Source organism: Hyperolius riggenbachi, chromosome 1 (assembly GCF_040937935.1).
Source record: "Hyperolius riggenbachi isolate aHypRig1 chromosome 1, aHypRig1.pri, whole genome shotgun sequence".
NCBI classification, from domain to species: domain Eukaryota; kingdom Metazoa; phylum Chordata; class Amphibia; order Anura; family Hyperoliidae; genus Hyperolius; species Hyperolius riggenbachi.
Genome location: NC_090646.1, coordinates 363,382,280 through 363,403,427, shown reverse-complemented (window position 1 = coordinate 363,403,427; position 21,148 = coordinate 363,382,280). Strand labels below are relative to the sequence as shown.

The 21,148-nt window shown below is 42.8% G+C and overlaps 1 protein-coding gene across 3 annotated transcripts in view; it reads right to left on the bottom strand.

Annotated features, from left to right (window-relative positions):
• The window catches only part of TRIM14 (tripartite motif containing 14), a 65,050-nt gene that overhangs the window by 36,378 nt on the left and 7,524 nt on the right, over nt 1-21,148 (bottom strand). For 2 of the 3 annotated variants that reach the window (XM_068234245.1, XM_068234244.1), the window contains exon 2: nt 6,651-6,746. In XM_068234245.1, coding sequence (XP_068090346.1) covers nt 6,651-6,746 — 96 coding nt within the window. Of the gene's footprint in view, nt 1-6,650; nt 6,747-14,796; nt 14,900-21,148 lie in introns of those variants that run through there. The other variant, XM_068234246.1, reaches the window with a different exon arrangement.

Genomic DNA, 21,148 nt, shown 5'->3' with positions numbered 1-21,148 from the left:
TGTACTGATAAACATTAGACTTTCATATATTTTATATTCATTACACACAACTGAAGTAGTTCAAGCCTTTTATTATTTTATTATTGATGATTTTGGCATACAGCTCATGAAAACCCCAAATTCCTATCTCAAAAAATTAGCATATCATGAAAAGGTTCTCTAAACTAGCTATTAACCTAATAATCTGAATCAACTAATTAACTCTAAACACCTGCAAAAGATTCCTGAGGCTTTTAAAAACTCCCAGCCGACCTGACTGCTGTCCATAAGGCCATCATTGACATCCTCAAGCAAGAGGGTAAGACACAGAAAGAAATTCCTGAACGAATAGGCTGTTCCCAGAGTGCTGTATCAAGGCACCTCAGTGGGAAGTCTGTGGGAAGGAAAAAGTGTGTCAGAAAACACTGCACAACGAGAAGAGGTGACCGGACCCTGAGGAAGATTGTGGAGAAGGACCGATTCCAGACCTTGGGGGACATGCGGAAGCAGTGGACTGAGTCTGGAGTAGAAACATCCAGAGCCACCGTGTACAGGCGTGTGCAGGAAATGGGCTAACGGTGCCGCATTCCCCAGGTCAAGCCACTTTTGAACCAGAAACAGCGGCAGAAGCGCCTGACCTGGGCTACAGAGAAGCAGCACTGGGCTGTTGCTCAGTGGTCCAAAGTACTTTTTTTTCGGATGAAAGCAACTTTTGCATGTCATTAGGAAATCAAGGTGCCAGAGTCTGGAGGAAGACTAGGGAGAGGGAAATGCCAAAATGCCTGAAGTCCAGTGTCAAGTACCCACAGTCAGTGATGGTCTGGGGTGCCATGTCAGCTGCTGGTGTTGGTCCACTGTGTTTTATCAAGGGCAGGGTCAATGCAGCTAGCTATCAGGAGATTTTGGAGCACTTCATGCTTCCATCTGCTGAAAAGCTTTATGGAGATGAAGATTTCATTTTTCAGCACGACCTGGCACCTGCTCACAGTGCCAAAACCACTGGCAAATGGTTTACTGACCATGGTATTACTGTGCTCAATTGGCCTGCCAACTCTCCTGACCTGAACCCCATAGAGAATCTGTGGGATATTGTGAAGAGAAAGTTGAGAGACGCAAGACCCAACACCCTGGATGAGCTTAAGGCCGCTATCGAAGCATCCTGGGCCTCCATAACATCTGAGCAGTGCCACAGGCTGATTGCCTCCATGCCACACCGCATTGAAGCAGTCATTTCTGCAAAAGGATTCCCGACCAAGTATTGAGTGCATAACTGAACATAATTATTTGAAGGTTGACTTTTTTTGTTTTAAAAACACTTTTCTTTTATTGGTCGGATGAAATATGCAAATTTTTTGAGATAAGAATTTTAGGTTTTCATGAGCTGTATGCCAAAATCATCAATATTAACCCATTCGCGTTCCGTCGTTTTCACTTGAGCAATGTTCACCTCCCATTGATTAGCCTATAACTTTATCACTACTTATCACAATGAACTGATCTATATCTTGTTTTTTCCGCCTCCAATTAGGCTTTCTTTGGGGGGTACATTTTGCTAAGAGCCACTTTACTGTAAATGCATTTAAACAGGAAGAATAAGAAAAAACGGAAAAAATTCATTATTTCTCAGTTTTCAGCCATTATAGTTTTAAAATAATACATGCCTCCATAATTAAAACTCACGTATTGTATTTGCCCATATGTCCCGGTTATTACACCGTTAAAATTATGTCCCTATCACAATGTATGGCGACAATATTTTATTTGGAAATAAAGGTGCATTTTTTCCGTTTTGCATCTATCACTATTTACAAGTTTAAAATAAAAAAAATATACAAATTTTTCATCTTTACATTGATATTTAAAAGTTTAGACCCTTAGGTAAATATTTACATGGTTTTTTTTTTATTGTAATGGGTTTTTTTTTTTCTTATATTAAACATTTTATTTGGGTATTTTTGGGAGGGTGGGATGTAAACCAAAGTTTTTTAATGTAAATGTGTGTTGATTTTAATTTTTTTTACTTTTTGTTGTAGTTTTACTTTTTGGCCACAAGATGGCGGCCATGAGTTTGTTTACATGACGTCACTCTAAGCGTAACACATGCTTAGAGTGACGCATCGGGGAGGGAACGGCCAGAAAAAGCGAAGCTCTCGAGAGAAGCTGTCGCTTTTTCAGCGGGGGAGAGGAATCAGTGATCGGGCACCATAGCCCGATACATTGATTCCGTGGCTACCAAATCCGCGGCCGGTACAGTACTCACTCCCTAAGAGATGCCTATCAAGAGTTCTTATTTTAGGGCCTTTCGCCTCGTCCCACTCAAATAAGTTCCCACTCGTGGAGCCCAATAATGATGCTCATAATGGGATAATTAAGATTTTGCAAAATTTCACCTATTTTTCACACTTAGGATTATGATTATAATGGGAAAATTGTAATCACGAAAAATTACGAGAAATTTTGTAATTACGACCATACATAACATTTTCATAAGTACGATCATTTCCATAATTATGATCATTTTTTGTGATTACATTTCCGTAACTTCAAGTATTTTTCAGGACAAATTTTCCATGTAAAACACCAAATTACGATTTTGTGTTACCGTTATTTTGTATCTCCCGAAATTTTTGGAATCCTAAATTACGGAATTACTAATGAAACATGAAATTGCCGTTTAATGCAAAATTACAGCACAAAATGATGGATTATGTAATGTAAATTACAAAATTATTAATTTTCTGAAAAATTACAATTTACGTTTTGTGTTGCAATTGAACATTTTGTGCCGTAATTATGAAAATGTGAAATTTCGGCTCATCACTAAAGCCCGCCACTCGCCTCTCCGCTCACCCATCTGGAAATAATGGTACCCTGCTCCCTCTGTATTTTCTGTGAGGGTTTTTTGTTTGTTTGTTTTTTTATATTTGCTGTACAGTAAACATGGATGGGGCATTTGTGACACCACAACCATAGAGAATAATGTTTATGGAATTCCTTCCATTATTAACCACACAATGGCCTCAATTCACTAAGCTTATCTCCTGTCTTTAATAACGTTTCTAGAGTTATCACCATGGTGAGGCATGTAGTATAGTATTCAGGCAACATTTTACCTCAGGCAAACCTAAAGTTAACTCTTCTGTCTTTAAAGAGAATCTGTACTCTAATATTCTTACAATATAAAGCATACCATTCTATTCATTATTTTCTCCTGTGCCCCTCTGTGCTGTTTCTGCCACTCTCTGCTGCAATCCTGGCTTGTAATTAACAGTTTTAGGCAGTGTTTACAAACAAACTAACCAGCTTCTAATAGGCTCAGCTAAGCATAGAGTGTGAGTCATTCAGAGTATGCAGGGGGCCTGAAGAGGGTGTGTATCGCTTCTACCAATCACAAGCAGCCCTGCACATTCCACACAATCAAGCTTTAGCCCGACAAACAGGACAGAGGAAAGATACATTGATTTATTACAGAGACAGTGCAGTTAGGAAAGACTGCAGTAAGCCAGAGCAGATTAGAACAGGCATAGGAACTTATAGGATAGAAGAACTAAGGCTGAAAAATTTGTTACAGAGTCTCTTTAAGTTAACTCTCCAATCCTTAAAATAACTCCAGAGTTAAAGACATGCTGTTAATTAACTGCGTGTGAAAATAACTACAGAGGAGGTAAATTAACTACAGAGGAGGTAAATTAACTACAGAGGAGGTAACATAAGGAATGAAGAGATAAGATAACTCTCTCACTGTGTGGAGGTAAGTTTTCTCTTGCCGTATTATCTCCAGCATGATCTTAGTGAATTGAGGCCATTGAGTTAACCATTTATACTGTATGTAGGTAGTCCAGTGTCTACAGGAGACTAGTTTACCTAATAAAGATAAGATAATTCCTATTCATAAGGTACCATTTACTCCACCCATGGTATTATAAGAACAGAGGGGAAAGTGTCTATGAACACTAGACTCCACTATGTTTAAAGTACTGACATGCTTACAGGGACTATAGCAAGAAGAATGGGAGTGCTCCAATGGTGCAGTAACATTTAATACATCTTAAAAACACACAATATGTTGCATTTACACTCTAAAAGAGATACATTTGCATATTAGCTAACAAGCCACACTACTAGTGAACCTTTAGCATGGCCATGGCTGCTGGATGCCCATCCTGCAGTAATTGTGGGGCAGGGTGGGCGATACGCGGTTTTATCTCTTTTGGAGTGTAAGGGTCTTTTAAAGTGTAGAGTGTTTAGAGTGTAACATATTGTGTGTTTTTACGATTTAATAAAACACGCTGAGCTGTATTAATCTATGCCTTGCACTGACAAGGACCGAAAAGTCCAAAACAGCTATATGTATGTTTGATTATAGCTCTGTAAAACAAATAAGCTATAGACACACATTACACCCCAAAGGTTCTAGGTGTGTGTTTAGCATTTAGGGACATGAAGGGATGATTTGCATGTTTAGCAGTGATGCATAAGACAAGAGACAAGACAAGACAAATAACATTTATATTGCGCTTCTCTCCTTGCGGACTCAAAGCGCCAGAGCAGCAGCCACTAGGGTGCGCTCTATAGGCAGTAGCAGTGTAAGGGAGACTTGCCAAAGGTCTCCTACTGAATTAGTGCTGGCTTACTGAACAGGCAGAGCCGAGATTCGAACCCTGGTCTCCTGTGTCAGAGGCAGAGCCCTTAACCATTACACCATCAGCCAACTGCATGGTGTAATAACGGGAGATCTTTCTTGCTTACATAAAGTTGAATTATGCAGATGCTTTCTGTTTTAGGGAAGCAAATTTATATTCAATTTAAAGTGATCCTGTAATAACAAAATCAAGCAAACAGCCCCAACTTGCAAAAACTATCCTGCACTGAGCCCTTCAAATTATAGAGTTTACCAATCAAACATTGGCATGCTCAAGCCAAATTTTTGGGTTGATTTATAGCTTTGTAATCCATAGAGTAAATGAAAAGGCTGGCACTTCCCCAATAATATTTGTTTATTGATGCAGACACAGAGCCAATGTTTCAGGACACGCAGGTGCCTTGCTCAGAGCAAAACAGGTCTGACAATTACAGCGTTGTGTCCAGTCCAGCGGCTGCTGCATACTGTATGCACTGAGGAAAGGGACCTGCATATCCCGAAATTTTGGCTATGTTTCTGCATCAATAAACACGTATTATTATAAGTGCAAGCCTGAGTGTAGCACTAGTAAATGGGTCCAAGTGGTGCCCTTTTAAATAAGGTTCCTCTGCTCTGAGTGCAAAATCTGTGCTGAGAGGGATAACCAAATGTCAATATCATGACAACTCCTGGTGTATGGTAACTGTGCTACTACTATAGTAAAGCTCAGACTACCACGTCAGATAAGGAGCAGTACAGCTCTGTAAATGACTAAATGCAAGTAAGAAACACAGACGTAAGGCATGATATCATGCGTTAATTAAGTCTTCGGATATAACATGCTTTGCAGTATTTGGTGAAGTGATAAAAAATTTTTACAGTCATACCCACAACGGGTAAAATATATTAGGTAACATAAACAGTCTGTTCCTTCAGGCTGGCAACAGAAAAATGGCCAGGTGCAAGCATTTAAATGACTGACAAAAAAGACAAATTGTAGTGAATGCTTAAAGGGAGATTTAATCAAAAAATAAAAACCAGTTTAACTTACCTAGGGCTTCTTCCAGCCCCCTGGAGTCATCCCGTGCTTCTGTGTCCCTCCTGCCGGCAGCGGCAATCCTCGTAAAGCTGGCTTTTCACCAGCTACAGCGCATGCGCAGCCCCGAGCCGCGCACACCCTGATCACGCTCCCGCGGCAAGGAGCGTTCTGCGCATGCGCAGTAGCAATTTCTGAGCATACTCAAGAAAGCGCGATTAGTAGGTGCATGGCTCCAGGTAGGTTAAACTGGTTTTTATTTTTTCACTTAAGATTTCCTTTAACTTTTTTCCAATACAATCTTGCTACCTATCACCCATTCCTGTAGTAGGCACTCTTCAACAATGCACCTATGCAGGAAAAGTGAAATGTTGGTCACAGTCCTATACTGGATCGGAAAGGGTTAAAACTGGCCATAAAAAAGGTGTCCATACAATCAGTGCATTGTAGCTTCCTGTGTACAGGGTCACATAGCCACAGACTAATCAAAGTGCCAGTTCTGATTCCTGCCCATTATCTAAGCTGCCTACAATGGGCATGTGAGCATTGGGACAGGACTATGAATCACTGGAAGAAGTTGACTTAATCTGATTAATTACATTGACCTAGGCATCCACATTCCCCACAACTCATCCCAAATTAGCCTCTATGGGACATGCTGGAAATTCACATTTAATCCCACCTCTCAGCTTAGAGGATTTAAAGGATATGTTGTTAATGTCTTGGTTCATCATCCCACATAACACACACACACACACACGGCACTGTATGTCATATTACTGTTCATTTATTTGGCTAATTTAGAAGATCATTCATATAGTGTCAGATGTCAAGTGAATATAAAATAAGTGGAGGATTTCCATGAATCTTTTTATGTTTTGCTGTTGTTTCTTTGGGTGCCCTGCACTGAGTATCATTGATGCTATGGTGAAAGAAGAGAGACAGAGGTCACAGAGCATTGAAGCATCAATAAAACCCTCTAATGTTGTCTTGCTCTTGCGACTTGCTTCATACCTTGAGTTCAGTGGCAGCTTGCTCAATATGCTGCATGTTGCCAAGTACATTGCTTCGCTTTTGATCAAGCTGCTCTAGACATCTGTTCGTCAGATTCTGCAAGAAACAAGAGAAACTTTATTACCATGGCACATTATTTTCAACACGGCGATGTAGTTAATTTATCAGCAGCAGAAGGAGTGGAACATACTCCAGGAAATGTGGGGACTTGAAGACTTGTAGAATTGCTAGTGGTGCGCTGAGCCAATCATTGAATCATTATTGCCAATAACAGAGCTGACATGCTTCAGTGTAAGATGTATAGCTACTGACCCAAAAAGCTCAATGGACATTTAGTAACACTCATACACCATTAATTCATACAGGCGATAGATGAGCAAAGACTATAAAGGACAACTTTTGCGAAAAATTGTAAAGTTTAAAATACATACGGTATATATAAATATACATTTTTCCCAAAATGAAATGAACTATTTTTTTTTGCTGAATTTCTGAATGCAGGTGCCCAGTTCACTTACTGTAACAATCATTAACCAAGCACCAGTGCCCAAATTGTGCCCTAGATAAGGAAGTATTGGAAAGGGTAAGTGGTTAGAGTTAGGCATTGTTTTAGGAGAATTAAGGTCCTTTCACACTGTTCACCACAAGTTAGATGTGCAGTGCAACTATACAATGAAGCATACAGTGCAATGAAAGTATGCTTCACTGCCACTGTAAACGTACATTGCCTGGTCAGCGCAAAGCATGTTGTGCGTTACTCCATAGGAACACATAACACGCATTTAATGTGAAAGCCACATAGGAATATCATTGTATTGCAATGTGATGATATTGTCCATTGTGACACAAAGAAATGTACACCATGTGAAAGGGCTCTTAGAGTAAGAAAAAACTGTTAGTGCCACCCTGTTGTGGGTGCCAATCAGTGCCGTGTTCAATCTCAGTAGCCATTCACAGTTGGGGTAACAGGAGGCGGCATGTCTGAGACAGACAAACACACATATCTACAGTATAAGGCTTGGAAATCATTATTTTTATATAAATATACAGTGTGTGTGTGTGTGTGTGTGTGTGTGTGTGTGTGTGTGTGTGTGTGTGTGTGTGTGTGTGTGTGTGTGTATTACATTATATTACTGTATATACTACATATTACTGTACATACTACTGTATTGTACCTACTACACATACTTAACATTACTGTATATAATACATAATCACATATTACTGTATATATTACATACTATATATAATAATAATATCCACCGACTCCTCAGTTTAGGATTCCACCGACTCCGACTCCTCGACTCCGACTCCTCTAATTTGCATATTACAATTTTGTTGATTGAAAGTATGTAACATGAAATTCGTCTCTTAACTGCCAATGCTTAGGAATTTTAAAAGACAACTGAAGTGAGAAGGATATGGAGACTGCCATATTTATTCCCTTTAGTCATAGACTAAAACTAGTCCTTGGTAAGAGTACTTGTAGAAGGTACAGACCAGAACAAAGAACATCTATTAGGGAAATGTAACTGTGGTTACACAGTAACTGTGGGTACATGTAAGAGTGACATGCAGGTACTCTGCAGGGGAATGAGGAGATTCTTCCTCTATTACACATTCTTCATGCACAATCTGAACATGGATCAGGCCCTAGGCAATGTGACTGTGGGTACATGTAAGAGTGATGTGCAGATACTCTGCAGGGGAATGAGGAGATTCTTCCTCTATTTCACATTCTTCATGCACAATCTGAACATGGATCAGGCCCTAGGCAATGTGACTGTGGATACATGTAAAAGCGATGTGCTAGTACTCTGCAGGAGAATGAGGCGATTCTTCCTGTGTTACACATTCTTCATGTACAATCTGAACCAGGTTTATGGGTGATAGACAACACCTCTGTGTTCAATGTGCACAACATTCTCAGTGGATTCCCTGCAGCTCTGTGGGGAGTGCATATGTAGAGTATAGTACTACTGTGTAACGAAGTAAACCTTAGACAGATGAAAATAAAGTTTTATACCTGGGGCTTCCTCCAGCCCCCTTCAGGATAATCAGTCCCTCGCTGTCCTCCTCCACCACCTGGATCTTCTGCTATGAGTCCAGGTACTTGAGCCAGTCTGGCGTATTGCGCATGCACACACTCCGCCGCCGAGAGTGTACTACACCTGCGCAGCACTATTGCGCAGGTGCAGAATGCTCCTGGCTGTAGGAGCGGCACGTGGCCGGACTGTACTGACTGGCTGAATTAGCGGGACTCATAGCAGAAGATCCAGGTGGTGGAGGAGGACAGCGAGGGTCTGATTGGCCTGAAGGGGGCTGGAGGAAGCCCCAGGTATGTATAAAACTTTTCTTGTCATCCGTCTCAGGTACCCTTTAATTCGTAGTCACCAAACCAAATTTTAACATATCAAATTATTTGATTTCATAAGCAAAGAGAGTGCATACATTTGCATAAATCAGCATCAACACAGAATTATTTCCATCTCATTGACCATCTCTATTAGTGACACGGCTACACATCAGGCTTTATTCTTACAGCATAGATGTTATCAGAGCCGGGACAAGGTCCTCCAGCACCCAAGGCTCAGACACCAAAGTGCGCCCTTTCATCCCTGCCACCCCAGCCATCACACACTGATTGCTATTAGACTAAGAGGGCCACAGGGCCCACAACCTCCCCAACACCTTAATATCTAGTTATCTGGCTTGCATTCACTGCCATGTATCCCCTCTTCTTATTTCTTTCTGCTTCAAACACAATTAGGAATGACAGCTGAATGAATTCTGCGCCCCCTCCTACACTGCGCCCTGAGGCTGGAGCCTCTGCAGCCTCTGCCTCGGCCCGGCCCTGGATGTTATTTAGTATATATGTTACGGCCAGAACCCGAAGTGTGGCCACTTCTCGTTCTGGCCAGCTGTGAGAATCTTCTCAGCTGCCTGTGCAGACAGGCAGCTTTTTGACCACTGTTCAGGTCTGCATTCTGCAGGTCTCTTTAAGAGAGACTTTTTGTCAGTATTGCAGCTTGCTGCTGAGGAATTTGCATACATTCGTTATGCAAATCCCCTACCTGCCTCCTGTGATGACTGGCTGTATAATGGTTGGGATTACCCACAGTCCTTTGCTGGTCATTCCTTCAGGGTTTGTAGTATACACTCCTAGAGAGTGTCAGCCATGCTACTTCTTGTTGAAGTTATCTTAGAGTAATTCCTGGAAAACTGCACTAGGCAGGTTTCCTTAGTGCAGTTAGGATTGCTTATCTGTTTGTTCTGTTGCGATTGTCCTGTCCCAGCGGTGGTCGACAGGAAATGGTTCTGATCTCTGTTCTTGGAGTATAGCTGGTGCAGCGGTTGCTACCAGCTATCTCTTCTGATCTGTCTCACTTGGATCGCACTAGCATCTAGTGCTGTGGATCCTATCTCTCGCTTGTCCCTGTTTTCGTGTGTCTGTCTTGTCTGATACGAACGCTTGCTGTAGGCTCGGTGAGGTAACCGTTAAGCAAGCGCTCGCGTTCTCTGTTTCGTGTTTGTCTGTCTTTGGTTAGTTAGGCGTGCTTGTCTCTATTGTGCGTAACACGCGGAGACCGCGCACGAACGCGTGCACTGTTGCGAATGAGTGCGGTGTTCGCGTTCAGCTAGCGTTTGTTATTTTGCTTATCTTTCTCTTTGTATGATTTGCTGTGCCTTTGCTACCCTTGTGCTCTGTCCTGCTCTGTCCTGCTCAGTCTTGTGTCGCTATTGGCAATCGCCATTCTTGCGATTGCGTTTCCTACTTCATTTCCGCTGTTGTGTGTTCGACGTCGCTGGGTGGCGACTAGTTTGGTGGGCACACATTGGTTCTGTCACTTTGCTCTGTTCCCTGTGGGCTATCCAGCCCTGCCTGATCGTACCTTGTCCTGGATCTGTACAATTCCCATTTGGCATCTGTGGCTGTGCAGCGGCTGTGTTCGCCTGCACTCCACAGCGCCATCTGCCGGTGGGAATTGCCCTCTGCGGGTGCATAGCACCTAGCCTGGGTGTCCTCAATTATACGCTTGTGGAGGAAATCCGCCGCATCAGCGCACGTCTGGTGCGGTGACCACGGAGACGATTCCAAGATCGTTACACCAGCCACTTCGGGTTCTGGCCGGCCAATGTGCGAAGTGGCCGCAGCGGAGCGGCCAATGTCAGAAATGTAATGACTACACTAAGCACCAATGTATTTTACGGCCGTCTCGCTGCGGCCAAATGTATTACAACTTGCTTAATTTCATTAAATATAGCCGGCGGCAATGTAATAGATGAAGCCGCCGGCTTTCGCACTGCCTCCTCCTCCTCTCCTCCTCCTCCCCCCTCTCTCCTCTCCCTGCCTCCTAATACGATATGGAGCAGCCGGCGGGGACACGAGTGTCTCCGAGAGTCGTTAGTCGCGGCAGGGGTATCCTGCCGTTCCTGCAGAGCGGGTGCTGGCAGAAGCAATGTCTGCAGCCTCCCCGCTCTGCTTCTCCTGCCGCGAAGGGGCTGGCCAGAACGCGAAGTGGCCACACTTCGGGTTCTGGCCGTAACATATATAAGAGATTCCTGTGTACACATCATATATACAGTCACCTACTTTAATTACATATATACAGTCATCTACTTTAATTACTGTTTAAACTCATTAGGAGTCAGAGTCGGTGCCTTTTTTCCCAACTCCGACTCCAGGCACCCAAAATTGCTCTGACTGCGACTCCACGACTCCGACTCCACAGCCCTGATAATATATATATAATATATTACATTACATATTACCATCTGCTGTATGTATTTGCGTCTGTCTGTCATGGACACACCCTTTCCTGCCCTGCCCCACTTGTACTGTCTGTCGCAATTGGCTATGGCACTTATTGGATAGCATACGCACATGGAGTGAAGCATCTCGCTGCTTGTGTGTGTGCCATCCGATCAGCACTGCAGCCAATCACAGCGGGCCAAGGCAGGAGGGTGCATGTCCAGGGTGGACAGACACACATACATACAGTGGATGGCTTGGAAATTAATATTATAGAAGGTAAGAGCCAGAAACACATAGAATAACTGTATAACACTATAATGAACACTGAACAGCTGGTGATACTGGCCTGACCTACCCATTACAGTGCACATTGACTTGATAGTTGTATGTGGTACACTGTTAGTTATGTCTGAAGAAGAAACTAAAGGTTTTAAAAGCTTGCAAGAAAATCTTGTTAAGTTATTTATTACCTAACAACTTCTGTTGTTATGTCTGCCGATTTAGCAAAATGACAAAAAGATGCCAATAACTCAGTGCTCAAGTGCAGGGGCGTCTCTAGCCATTTTGTCACTCCAGGCGAGAAATCCTGTGGCACCCCCCCCCCCCCGTGATTGCCCCCAGTCCCATACCCCGCACCCCTCATGGTGAACACCACTCCTGTGGTGAACCCCTCCCCCAAGACCCCCGAAAATCATAATGCAGCAGCGTTTCACCATAAAATATACTTATTTTATTGCGGCATGCACTCACACACACCACACACAGTACACACACAGTACACACACACACACTATACACACACACACACACACAGTGTGTACACACACACACACACACACACACACACACACTGCACACAACATACACACTATACACAGTACACACACACACACACACACACTCTAGACATGCACAGCACAGTACACACAGTACACACACTATACACACACACACACACACACACACTGCACACAACATACACACTATACACAGTACACACACACACACACACACACACTTTAGACACGCACAGCACAGTGCACACACTACACACACACACACACACACACACAGTACACACACTGCACACAACACACACACACACAAGGAGTGGAGTGAGACTGAGAATAGCCTGAGATGGAGCAGTTTATCTGTATTGCAGTCCCACATTACACAGAGACTAGTTGCTGGTAATAGGACTGCTGTCCCTGCCAATCTCTTACACAAGTCAGCAAGCAGCCCTCCTGGAGTCTAGGGACTGTCAAAACTTTTCAACCTGTTTAAGACCGTATCTGCACATGCAGTCATTATAACAATGGGGAGAGACCAGACAGATTTTTTCCCACTGACCCTCCAGACGAGTTCTACATCATGCTGTGTATATTTACCAGCTAGCCTGCCCTCTAATTGCACTTTTATCAGCTAGCCTAGTATTTTACATTGCCTTACATCAACAAACCTGAATACAGCAGACACAGGACCAACCCTAAATCATTGAATGAAAGGCGGCCTGGGGGGAAGTCAATGCCTGGCTGCTACACAGTCTCTACATCCACGCAGTTAGCAGTTACAGAGAGAGAGGGACTGAATTCTCAGGAGTTGGACTCAGGAGCTGATGATGCTGTACTCCTCGGATCCCTGACTAGGATGAGTGCCTTCTCTCACTGACTCATTCATTACTGTGGTTCTTTGAATCATTGAGCTGAAGTCCAGTCAGCCCCGCTGCTGCTGCTGCTGTGTAAACTGACACCTGAGTCAGCTGAGAGGCATTTCTTCTCTCACTACTCAGTGCAGAAGCGCCCTTGCCTCTTCCTGTCGCCTTAGGCGAAAATTTATAGCTGCCTAATGGCTCGGACGCCTCTGCTCAAGTGCAAACACCATGATGTTTAGTAGCCATCAGTGAAAAATTACTTTGGAAGGTCAATGATATACGAAGTGAACATCTAGCTTTTCACCAAGGATATCACTCTGAGTTGTGGCCCCACAAAAAAATGCTCAAAACCCCTGTGAGCTTCACCACATTAATGGTACATTCTTGAAGAACACTTGATGTTATTTTATGTTTCCTTGCACTTTACTTATGCTCTGAAAAGTCCAAAGGATTGGTTCACGCAGCAGCTTCTCAATAGCAAAGCGTAGTTTATTTTTCCATGATGTGTCAAACATTATACATGACAATTGTTTCGGGGCCACATAGGGTCCCTTCTTCAGAAAAGTGCAGACAAATGTTTTTCTGCACTTTTCTGAAGAAGGGGACTCTTTGTATCCTCGAAACAATTGTCATGTATAATGTTTGACACATCATGGAAAAATAAACTACGCTTTTCTCATTGAGAAGCTGGTGTGCGAACCAATCCTTTGGTCTTTCTGAACTGACATAGGGTGTTGCTTTGTATCCCTGGTTCTGCACCTAGATTTATACGGCAAAGTGTGCCGCTCCTCACCTTCTTTCTTTGTTTACTTATGCTCTGAGAATTTACATGGGTCAGTCAGGAGTATAATAACCCACTGATACCTGGATAGTGTTACCCACAATACATGATGGCATTCTTCCAGGGCCAGCGCTTCCATAGAGGCAAATTAGCCCAGGGCCCCAGAGCCTGTAGGGGCTCTCCAAGATGTCTCCCCTCGCTCCCAACTTACCTTTTCTTCCCTGGGGATTCTGCAAAGGAGCAATGAAGGACTGGTAGAGGAGCACACCTGCCGGGAAAGGCAAGCTACTATTCTGCCAAAGACATTGCTGGGGGCCCCGAGGGCACAGTTAAATTGGGGTGTAATCGGAGGGGAGGGGGGTACCTGGCTCAGGGGGCCTGGGGGGAATTTAGCTGCAACAAAGGGCCCCTAATGCTGTTTTTTTGTGTGTGGGGGGGTCTGTCTGGGAGCCCCCAGGTCAATCTTGCCCCATTGTTACTAGAACCGGACCTGCATTCTTAGGTCTGAGAGGCATTCATCCCACTTAGCCCAGCTGATATCTGCAGCACCTTTGGCAAAATTAGACAGCGATGGGTCATACCAGTTGGTTCCATAAAGAATCTAAGCTGGTCCTTCTTGGACAAAAGGGAGATACTCTCGTGAATGGGGATAATCAGTGTTGATGGCTTGCCAGCACAAGCATATACCTAATGTGGATGCATTTGCAGAGGTATCAATTTATTGTTCTACATGTGACTGCCTGTGGTGGAGTCAGTTCAATTTTCATTGCTTGCAAAGTAAAATGGAAGCGCTCTTAACCAAACTGTACATGGTTTATATGGGGCTTCTCGGCCAATTAAAGGCACAGTGTGCAAAGAGACTTGGGAGCTGGCATACCCAGAGAGAAATAAAGATAAAAAAAAAAGTACATTTGAACATCACAGCACCTCAATAAAAGCATGCAATGGAACAACTCACCTGAAAAAATAAATACTAAATAAAAATTAGTATAGTTTACAACAGATACACTAAGCAAGTCCTTCTTCCAACATTTCAGTGTTACCACTGTTTCCTGCCTCAATGGTAGGCAATCAGGATCATGACTAACCACTGTCTCCTGACTGGTTGCTATGTAACCGAAGATGTCATACTCACTGGAATTGTATACAAGGAAGCAAGTACTATATAAAAAGTTAGACACTGGGTCCTATACTCTGTATTACATTAACATCATATGATGCAAACAAATGCTGGAAGCAGACTTGTCCTTGCAATTTTTTGGTTCTCCATGGCTCTGTGATCATGTTTTCATTCGCATTTTTGGGGTTTTTCTGTGCATTTGCTTGCAATTATTCAGTCTGCAGAAAAATACATTGAAACTGGAAACACATGCGATATGCAAAAAAACCCAGATGCTTGTCTATTTTTTTTTAAATGTGCAAATGGAATGTGAACAAACATAAAAAATGTGTGAATCCTGAGCGGGCCATTAACTTCAATGACCAGTGCGGCAGTAAACATTTAAAACACTCAAACCAAATATGTGTGCTCCCTTGACCAGGTTTCCCATAATTTTCTCCTGTGTCTGATAACAACAGGAAATACCATAATAATAAGCACTGTCCACAGGTTCCTCCCAGCATAACACAACTTCCTGTTAACTGGCTAAGCAGCGTAAAAAATTGTGTGATGGGTCCAAACAGCAATTTCACCAGTGTCTTCCCATGGTACGGGATGCTATGATCTGATCAATCACAACTATCCCATCTGCCTAACTGATTGTAGCATCCATGTTTTCTCTTATTCCTTGTGCCTAATTAGATACAAAAATCTGAAATAAAAAGGGAAGAGGTTGTCCACCTCACCTCAATGCTTCAACCAGACTGTCTCCACAGCAATTACTGCTGAGCATTGTGTGCGTAATAAAGGCCATTGCTGAAATCCTAATCACCGATACACAACTCATGTTTATGTTTTTAATGCAAGCTGTGAGATCGCAAAGACAGTCTTTATAATGATGGAGGAATCAGCAAGGTGTGGGGCAAAAAGTAAACTTATCTATCACTTGACAGTACAAAGGAGCTGAGCCTATTTACAAAGTAAAGTGCTGAAGCTGCAGCAATTTTTTCTAACCCTAAAAATTCCTTGAACATAACTAGTTGTGCTTGGTGCGCGCTAATTAACCAACAGCTCCTAATATTCTGCTGCATGTTTGTCATTGTCAGCATTTTTGAGCATCTTCCTTTTTCTTGGCATGTGGCAGTCATTAAGTACCAACTTAAAATAAAACTAATAATGGAAGAGTATGGCAAATTGCCAGTGTGTTGGTTTTTTTATCGCTAAGGTGGCAGTTCTTACAAAGATTTCTTTCATATTTTTAATAATCCACCAGATGTCAGTAGACAACCAACTCAGCCTACTTATGCATCCGAGCCAAGATTCCCAGAATATGAATCTGATTAAGCATGTGTTATTTCAGCTATTCACACATTCGGATTGTATATAGTAGAGGTATCAAATGCAAAAATAACAGATCTCTAGTAAAGCACCTTACCCAAATCCGCGCATTGCAATGTACTTGCACTGCCTGTTCAGTAAGCCAGCACCTATTCAGTAGGATACCTTAGGCAAGTCTCCCTAACACTGCTACTGCCTATATAGCGCGTCCTAGTGGCTGCAGCTGTGGCGCTTTGAGTCCGCCAGGAGAAAAGCGCTATATAAGTGTTTGTCTTTGTCTTTTGTCTTTACTTGGACTTGTAATGCATAGTGACAGATCTATTGTTACAGAAGTCAGGAAACACTTAGCGGCACTGCAGTGACATATAGTAGTATGCAGTATATTATTCTGTAGACCGACTTTCCCACTTTTACATGAACTATCCTGGTTTAACCCTCCTGGCGGTTGATTTTTGTTCCAAATGGGCAGAAATCTGTTTTTATTTTTTTTTGTTTCATGTAAAGCTACCAGAGTGGTAGCTACATGAAACACCACTAGAGGGCGCATGTGTCCCTCTAGTGCAATCGTCGCCTGCATCTATAGCAAACAGGGGAACGCGTACATAACACGTTCCCCTATTTGGCTTCTCCTGTCGCCATGGCGACGATCGGAACGTCCTGACGTCAGGAGCCTCAGATCCAGCCCATAGCGCTGCCTGGAACTCATTGGTCCGGGCAGCGCAGGGCTCTGGCGGGAGGGGGCCCTCTTCTGCCACTATGTGCGGGCAATCGCCGCAGAGCGGCGGCTATCAAGCTGTGTGCGCGGCTAGCAAAGTGCTAGCTGCGCGCACAGCACTTTAAATGGGGCGAATCGCCCCACCAGGGGCTGAGATATCTTCCTGCGCGGCATAGCCCGAGCTCAGCTCGGGCTTACCGCCAGGAAGGTTAGGCATCAGAAACACTTCCTATATCTATATATTGCTGTATCTTGAATGTAGCCCTTCCCTTCCAGAGATGCTTAGGCTAGGCCGCTTAGCTATGAAGAACCCCCCAGCATATTCTGGGGTAACTAGCTATTGGCTTCAGAGCTCTCAGTAAACAAACATTCCAGAGAGATCACCTGACAGGACTAAAGATGTCGCCACCTGTGATACATTTCAGAATGTAATTCAGGGAAAGGAATACTGTATTGTCATAATCGCTTTTGCAGCATGTACTACTGGCTGCAGTTGTACTGCAGCCAAGCAGTTCTGATTTCTTTACATGCATTTGCTTGCATAGCTTTGCTTGCACTCACATTAAGTGTTGATTCCATATCTGCAATAGCTCTGCAGTTCATGCAGCTTGAGATGCTCTTGTGAATTCAAACATTGCCTGTTGCAGCTGAACTGCAATTCCTTTCATGCAGGTTGCATAGTTTTGTCTGCCTTTTCCTGCTGCCAGCTTGTAACTGATTACCATTCAACTGTGTGGGAATTTGCATGTCCACTCCCAGTGGATGACCTCAGCATAAAGAGTTGCTTCCTGCTGTGCTCCCCGCTCGTCAAAGTTTCAGTCTCAGTCTGTCTAAGCTGTTACTCCTAGGCCTATGTTCGTAGTTCTCGTGTGGATTGCACTGGCTTTTGCGGAGGAGCAGTGAATTCTTCCAGTCCTGTCATATAGCTGCGGTTGCTATTGACTATCTCACTCCTGTCTGTTTGCCTACGTATGAACGCTTGCTGTCACTGTGGAGTGACTGGATTAGCAAGCGTTCATTCCTTTTGTCTCCGTCCTTGTTTATGTGTGTCCTTCGGGACCGTAGTTAGTTCCTGATATGTGCATATATATTGGTTCGCCAGTATATTCGTATCTTAGTTAGATTTGTTATTTTGCTAGTCTTGTGTCATATATTGGTTCATTGCCAATATCTACGCATACTAGCACGGTTGTTATTTTCCATATTGCGACGCGGATTATTGCATCTTAGTTGGTGTTGCATCATATATTGGTTCATTGGCAATATATACGCATACTAGCGCGTTTGTTATTTTCCATAATACGACGCGGATTACTGTATATATTTGTGTATCTCCTGTACCTGTTTCTTGCTCTGCCTTTGTCTTGCCTTGTGGATTGCGCCATCTCTTTTGGAGGAGTGGCGAATCCTTTCAGTCCTGTTCTTGCGAGGTAAGCCATCGCTGTGGTCGCGAGTGGCTGCCTCGTTCCAGTCTGTCCTGTTTGTGAATGCTTGCTGTCACTGAGGACTGACTAGATTAGCAAGCGTTCATTCTGTCTGCCTGTCCTTTTCTCTTTGAGTTCTGGTTAAGAACGCTCAGCGCTGCTTTTGCACTGAGCAAACTTTGTTAAGTGTCATTGTGGTTGCTCGGAGCTACGCTTGCTCTGTGCGCCACATCTCCTGCTGGAGTCAGTCCTCTCCTCCACCAGTGCGTTCGCACTATACCCTGAGATTCATCGTTTTATGCCTTGCTTGCGTCTTGTGCGTGTGTTTCCTTTACGTCAGAGTGTGCGTTGCGCGCTGACTGTAGAGGATACACCGCCAAGCGTTACATGTATTTTACTATGGGCAAACGATGACTAAATAATTAATAAATATTGTAAAAAAACTAAAACATTTTTTAACTACAGTTCCTGTTTAAATGCTATACACTTTGATAAAAATGGGCCCCATATAGTAGTGGATATATTGATTAAATTTCTCTCCTTTTTGCAAACAATCAGGAAGCACTTATGAGCAATACACTGACATCAGTAGATAAAATGTAGTCAGGGTCACTTTTTCTGCAAGACGAAGTGGGGTAGAAGCTTTGAATTAGCTCATTAATTCCTATTCAATAAGTGAGGCATATGATGTACACAGACATGCTAATAGACATACAGTATAACCTCACAGAACCGGTTGGATATTTGTACAGTAGAAGATGTGAAGACCTTGTGGGTCTTATTCATCAAAATTGCATTAAACAAAGTATAATTGGTGCCCTCAGCAACCAATCTGAATCTATGAAGTGCTCTATGCTACTAAAACAGTCAATATTGTTAAAAATAGACAGTAGCTGATTGTAAGCTCACTAGGGAGAAAGCCAAGTTGCTGGCCTATGGTAATGTGCTGCACTAAGTGGTCTATGAATGCATCACACAACAGTGTGTTCAAAAAAGTCGCAATTTGTTTCAATCTGTTCTCACTCTTTTAAAATGGTGACGGTGATTATATGCGGACACTGGCGGGATCTATATATTGTTAAAGAAAACCTATACTTAAAGAAAATCTGTAATTAAAAAAAAACACCCTAGGGGACACTTACCCGGCAATCCAGCGCGGCAGCCCCCCGAATTGCAGCGAGGTAAGTATTTACCTACAGCAATTCTGCACAGGTGCACTAGTGGCTCTCCATTCGTGTTAAGGCAGAAACCAGAACCAGATCGCATCCGCTCTATGCACAGGCGCGAGTCCTTTGCGCCTGAGCTGTAGAGGGGATACGATCTGGTTCGGCTATTTCCGCCTTACCAGAACAAAGAGCCGCAAGTGCGCCTGCGCAGGATCGTGGAGAGGTAAATATATTACAGCTGGGCAAGCTTGTCGGGGGAAGATTCGGGGTAGGATTCCCGGCGGCTACAGGGGACGGGGAAGCCTCATTGGGACCCTGAGGCTTCCCCCCAAGAGGTCAGAACCACCCAAAGCAGTTTTTTTAAGTACAAAGTCTCTTTAAAGTGTACCCGAGGCAATATGTGACAAGATGAGATAAATGTGCATGTACAGTACCAAACATACAGGATCTTCTCAAAAAATTAGCATATTGTGATAAAGTTCATTATTTTTTGTAATGTACTGATAAACATTAGACTTTTATATATTTTAGATTCAAATACACACAACTGAAGTAGTTCAAGCCTTTTATTGTTTTAACCACTTCAGCCTACAGCTTCGAAAATCTTATGCATCCGAGCAATGTTCACCTCCCATTAATTCTCTAATAACTTTATCGCTACTTATCAAAATTAATTGATCTATATCTCGTTTTTTCCGCCACTAATTAGGCTTTCTTTAGGTAGTACATTTTGCTAAGAGCCACTTTACTGTAAATACATTTTAACAGGAAGATTAAGATAGAAATGGAAAAAAATCATTATTTCTCAGTTTTTGGCCATTATAGTTTAAAATTAATACATGCTACAGTAATTAAAACCCATGCATTGTATGTGCCCATTTGTCCCGCTTATTACACCATTTAAATTACATCCCTATCACAATTTATGGCGCCGATATTTTATTTAGAAATAAAGGTGCATTTTTTCATTTTGCGTCCATCACTATTTACAAGCTTATAATTTTAAGAAAATTAATAAGATACTCTCTTTACATGTATATTTAAAAAGTTCAGACCCTTAGGTAACTATTTTTTTTTTTTTTTTAATTGTAATTTTTTTTATTTTTTTTTTAATACAAAAATGTATTTGGGTAATTTTAGTTTGGGAGGTAAATAGCCAATTTTAGATGTAATGTAATGTATTTTTTTATTCAATAGAGGTATGTGGGTGCAGTTTACTATTTGGCCACAAGATGGCCACATTCAAAAAATTCCTAGATGCGAACGATGTCGCATCTAGGAACTAAAAAGAAGAGAAGAAGTTTCCTGGGGGCAGAAATACCACGCTCTCTGATGAGAAAGCGTCGGTATTTCTGCCGGGGACTTAGATCGGTGAATGGGAATTATATTCCCATTCACTGATCGGGGGGGCAGCGGGAGGCAGCGGGAGCGCGCGCCCGATCGCGCGCACCACACGGCTGCAGCACCACTGCCTAGCTGGACGGATATATGCGTCCAGATATGGCGAAGTGGTTAATATTGATGATTTTGGCATACAGCTCATGAAAACCCAAAATTCCTATCTCAAA